The sequence below is a fragment of the Arachis hypogaea genome, chromosome 10 (assembly GCF_003086295.3).
Source record: "Arachis hypogaea cultivar Tifrunner chromosome 10, arahy.Tifrunner.gnm2.J5K5, whole genome shotgun sequence".
Lineage (NCBI taxonomy): Eukaryota > Viridiplantae > Streptophyta > Magnoliopsida > Fabales > Fabaceae > Arachis > Arachis hypogaea.
The window spans coordinates 14,394,752-14,400,293 of NC_092045.1; the positions used below are offsets into that span (position 1 = coordinate 14,394,752).

At 43.5% G+C, this 5,542-nt stretch overlaps 1 protein-coding gene across 1 annotated transcript; it reads right to left on the reverse strand.

Annotated features, from left to right (window-relative positions):
- Positions 1 to 227: 227 nt before the first annotated feature.
- LOC112717351 (uncharacterized) lies at positions 228 to 1,553 on the reverse strand. Its single transcript, XM_025769412.1, has one exon. It carries the CDS (start codon positions 1,551 to 1,553, stop codon positions 228 to 230), a length of 1,326 nt encoding a protein of 441 aa, XP_025625197.1.
- Positions 1,554 to 5,542: the final 3,989 nt, after the last annotated feature.

Consider the following 5,542-nt stretch of genomic DNA (forward strand, 5'->3'; position numbering starts at 1 on the left):
ATCTCCCCTACCAGCTTTGGCATCACTGCTCTCATCCTCCTCACTAAGACCTTCAAAATAACCTTGTACACACACCCAACCATACTAATCGGTCTGAGGTCTTTAATCTCCTTCGCACCAACGAATTTAGGGGCTAATACCACCCATGTAATGTTAGAATCTGTCGGTAACCTGGCTGTCTGAAAGAACCTCATCATTGCTGCCGTAAATTCAACCCCAATCTCATCTCAGCACCTCTTGATGAAGTTCATATTATACCCATCACAGCTTGGCGCCTTTGAAGACTCACAATCCCACACTGCTTCTCTGATTTCCTCAGCTGATGGTAGCGCCTCCAAGGTTGCACACTCGTCCTCGTCTATCCTTTCCACCAGACCATCTCTGATCCCCAATAGCGGAGATCTCTCCTGATGATACAGATCTTTATAAAACTCCCTAATCGCTAACTTGATCCTAGCTTGGTTCCTTACCAATCTGCCATTGACCATCAGAGAATCAATCTGATTATTCATCCGCCGTGCTGATGCTAAATGGTGGAAGTATCTAGTGTTTCTGTCCATATCCTTTACTTGCCTAGATCTACACATTTGCTTCCTGTGAATTTCTTTCCTCACGTACCACCTCTCACAGCAAGTAACTAGCGCCTTCCTCCTAGCCTCGAGAGTTCCATCATACACTTCATTACTTACCATATCATCCACCTTTTTAATTTCGTCCTCAAACTTCGAGATCTTCTTGTCCATATCACCAAAGTTCTCCTTATGCCATCTCCCTAAGGGACCCCTTACCGCCTTCAATTTATCTGTGAATTCCAGCTCCCCCAAGCTTCTCCATTCCTCCTTCATCATTCTAAGAAAACCTTCATGTGTAAACCACGAATCAAGACTTTGTAAAGGCCTCAGCCCTCCCCTCGTCCTTCTATCTTCCACAATGATAGGACAGTGATCTGACAAGCCCCGTGGTCTACCCCTTAATCGGGTCTCAGGGAACTCCTCTATCCATTCAACACTCACCATAGCTCTATCAATTCGACTACAAGACCAGCCACGGAACCACGTAAAGTTACGATCAGTAAGCGACAAATCCAATAGATGCATGTCTTCGATCCAACCCCTAAATTCATCTGCAAACAGGGGTAGGCTTACAGTCCCTTTTCGTTCCTCCACAGACACAATCTCATTGAAATTCCCCATGAAACAACAAGGAACCTGACGTAGGCCAGCAATGTAACTCAATTCCTCCCACACATGACTTTTCTCTTCTCTACTATGTGCACCATAGACCAAGAAAAAGGCACAATTGAATCCATTTTTCAGCACAGCACCTTCAACGCATAACCACCTTTCCCCCTTATAACAGTTATTTAATTTAAAAAAAGCTTCATCCCAAATCATCAAAAGATCACCAGAAGCACCATCCGACCCCACATATTCCCATCCCGCCCCACTATCCCCCCAAATCCTTCCAACATCAAATTTCATCACAGTCTGCCTTTTAGTCTCAATCAAACCTACCAAACTCAAGTTATGTTTCTTTTTTAACTCCTTTACCATTCTCAGCTTTCCGTCCCCCCTTAGCCCCCTAACATTCCAAGAACTGAAATTCGTTTATAAATATTTTTACACATCTTCTTTTTAGTTTTCGATCTGCACCTCCTCATCTTTGCCTTCTGCTTTGCCACTTTCCTCTTTCGTGCTAATTCTTCATTCTGCGCCTACAAAATTACCATTATGTCGTCCTTTTCATTGCATAATACAGCCCCTAATTCTCTTGCCAGCTCCCAAGTCAATTTGTTCTCCACTGTCTTCTCCTCTATGCACTCACAATCACTATCTCCGTCCCCTTACTCGCCGTCACTGTGCTCTGGTCCTCTTCCGCCACACCCGTCTACTGTTTTTCCAAGAACCCCACTTCCTTCACCTTTGTCCAAAACCTGCACTCGATCATTCCCCAGCCAGTTATGGTTTCCATCAAGATCCCTGCACCCTGACGTTTCATCAATTTCTGGGTCCAGGGCCGCTTGAAGCTTGCCTTCCACCACAACATCCTGCCTCTTCCTGATTGCACTTGCTTCAGCCGCCCGCCTTATCGCACCGCCACCTGTTTCAAACGAATGACCCTCTCTATTGGCAAACCCAGCCTTGGCGGAACCCCTATTTCCAGCTGGCACAGCGCTTCAGTGCCGTTGTGTTCCTGGGTCTATGAGCCTTCCATTTCCCCTGCTGCCAAATCCAAAACAGAGTACATCGTGCTCGCAGAGAGGATTAACCAGGTCCTTGGGTTGCTACGCAGGTAGGAGGCGAGGTTCCGAACCCATCTACTCAGTCTCTCCACCGTCACCCCCAGCCTCGACAGAGACCCCACATCCGGCGTCCCCATCGCTCCGTACCACGTGCCTTCCCAGATCTGCGAGCCGCCAGTTCCCTTTGCTGCCATCCCCGAAACATAGAACAGCGATTCCTCCGAAGGTGCTCCCCGTGGCCAGGTCAGTAGGCACAAGGGGCAGGAGAAGCATCGAGCCCTCCTCCCCAACCGGGTCGTGTCCACCCGCCTTCGAGCCCAGGCCCAATTGGATCCCATCCTTCTCTTCAGAGTTGTGTGCTTCTCTTAGCCCAGTATTCCTTGGCCCAAACGTCCTTTTTTGTTTTCCAAAGGTAGTATCTCTATTCAGCCCATTATACCTGTTCAACCCAATGCCTATCGGGTCATACTCACATGTTACTATTTTCTCCGAGTCAGTTTCATAATTGGCACCGTTTCCTCCTCCAGAATCAGAGATTCCTTGATTATAGCCTTGAACAGATTGGTACGTTGCTAATATTTCGCGATTTTGATTTGCACTGCATTTATTCCAATCATTCAAAATATCGTGAGAAATTACAACTTTATCCCTGTCATTCTCCTCTCTCCGTTGAACCACCATCATCAACCCCTCATCTTGATCGTCCGTCCTTGTTAGGTCCAGCTGCAGGTGCTGCCGTACACCCATTTTTGAGCTCGGATTTGTTGTAGCATGGTTCCCAAACTCCTGGGTGGCAATATCCATGTCGGTAGTTGTCCCATGGCACGGCATGTCGCATGCAACAAGACTAATCTCCTTTACCAACACGTCGTAACCCCCCCAATCCAACAGTAATATGGATCCTCTCCTGAATAGCTTCCATGACACTGGTATCAATCAGTACGTGGCCTACTGTGAGCGTGCTACATAATTCTGTCTCCTTTGCACATCTAACAACTGCTCCCCACAGGCTTCCTATCCTTTTAAAAGTATCGACAGACCAAGCAGATAACGGGACACCTAAACATTCAAGCCATACCCTACGAGATTCACAGCGCTCCGACTCCTTCCACTTCCACACCCTATGAAACGTATGTAATAGGCTATTCAAATTAAAGGTGTACGTCTCGTCTGCATGCATATCACTATCAAAGGTGAGAAGTGCTTTGCAAGCTTCTATCTTCCGAACTTGGACGACAGAAGGTAGGGACCTGGCAACCATTTTCCTCAATGACACCAAGTCAATAGGCTCCAACGTTTCTCCTACAATACTTCTTCGCAGCCATTCGAGGTTTTCTGTCGCCACTGCACATTCCACATTTTTTAACTCACATTTTTCAAACGTGCTCTTTGCTCTTTCATTTGTTTGTAAACTGTTCCGAGGGTTACCTGAAACTGTTGGTCGATCTCGGACGAGATCTTCTGTGTTGGTCGGAGCCGACGTGTCTGGCAGGTGTATAGCAGCCGGAGCTGGTGTGTCCGACTTGTGGAATTGAGAATGCTGCTGATCCATTGTCACCGAAGGGTGGGTGGTACCTGCAAGGGACTCCGATACTTAAGTTAGCAAGGGTATTAAACAGGTATTGAGTAGAATTAGAGTATGAGTTATACCTGGGTGCTCTAGTGTATTTATAATGGTGAGGAGTGACCTTCTGTGGATAAGATAAATTAGTTATCTTATCTTATCTTTATCTTCAAGGGAGGTCATCTTATCTTCAAGGGAACCGCCCTTCTCTCTGTAGGCTTGGGCTGCCTTAGGATTTGGGGCGTGTTCCTCTATTTGGGCCTTCTTTGGGCTTTCCTGGTGACTTGGCCGAGCTCTTAAGAAAGAGGTCGGGTTGTCCTGACCTGAAGAGGTCGGTCGCTTTGTCTGTCGAACATCCCGGGTCGGACAGCTCGACCCAGGGTATGAACATATACCATTTGCAGTTGCCAAAGAGCGCTCACCCCCTCCTTCCCTTTGTGGCTCCAGATCTGGTTGGTGATACTTATCATCTGCTGTTCGCACCTTTCCGATATATGCAGCTGCAGAATGTCTTCTGTACTTTGCTTCTTGCACCACGATAACCTTTCCACGTAGTCTCACCCGATTCATTTCTGCTATAGCTTTCGATGCTCATCCTCTCGTCGTGTACCGTATGAACACAAACATGTAAATGCCACCATTCTTTTGTTTTCGGGATAGATAAATATCGTTAATGCGCCCAGTCCAAATAAATAAGTGAAACAACTCCCTTTTTGAGATGTCTTCCGGAAGATGATCCACAAACACGGAAAAAGACTCATGTTCCAGCCGTCGATACTCTTCTCTGTTCCAGACCCGCGGATCCTTATCAGAATCATGAGACCTACCCGCCCCTGTGTTTCCCCCTCACTCTCTCGCTCCCTCATTTTTTTTACTTTACTTAGCTATTTAGAAATTAATAACAACTAAACCATGAACAATTAATAACAGATTTTAGCCAGAGACAAGTGAGAAAAGCCATTTAATTTAAAGAACTCTTGTATAATTTGAATTTCATTATAAAAAGAGGGATGAACTAAAGTACTCCTGATGACATTCAAAAAAAAATATAAGGTTTCAGCATGTATGTGCTATGCTCTATGTCCATTAATTTTCTTTAAATTCTATCAAATATCCGAAAAAGAAGAATGTCCAAATATTTTGTACCTATAATAATGTTATTTTTTTTATTCATATGTTATTTTAATACACAAATTTTAAATAAAATAATCATAGCACATGAAGATAAAATCTAACCAGATAAAAAAAATAACATACTTCCACACAAAAGACAAATAACGATAAATGTTTTTAGTATTAAATTTTTAATTTTTAATTATTTACCCTATAATTCATTAATTATTTCATTTTCCTTGTTTAAATTTTAAAAAATTTTAACCTAAAACAAAACTAACAACTCAAATAATAAATAGCAATTTACAAATAATTTCAATAAAGGGTGATATTGTACTCCCATATAGATACTCTTAAGTTAGTACCTTCTCTTTGAAGTTCAAACACAAAGCTTGAACCTTTAAATTTGAACTTGAAACTGAAAGTGATCTAATTCACACAAAAAAAACAAAATCCTAACAAAATCTCAGCTTTCTGTAAACAAAGTTTTTCACTTTCAATTCAACCACTCTCCTCTCAGCTAATTCATTTTCTTTCCACTATTTGGTTAAAAGAAGTGACCTTTTTCCCTTGTTATTATTATTTTTTTACTCATTCATGATGAGAATTTGGAACTGTGTATT

Bases quoted from the DNA above. Each gene is read 5' to 3' on its own strand.
- LOC112717351 (XM_025769412.1), bottom strand. From the start codon at position 1,553: ATGGTAAAGGAGTTAAAAAAGAAACATAACTTGAGTTTGGTAGGTTTG.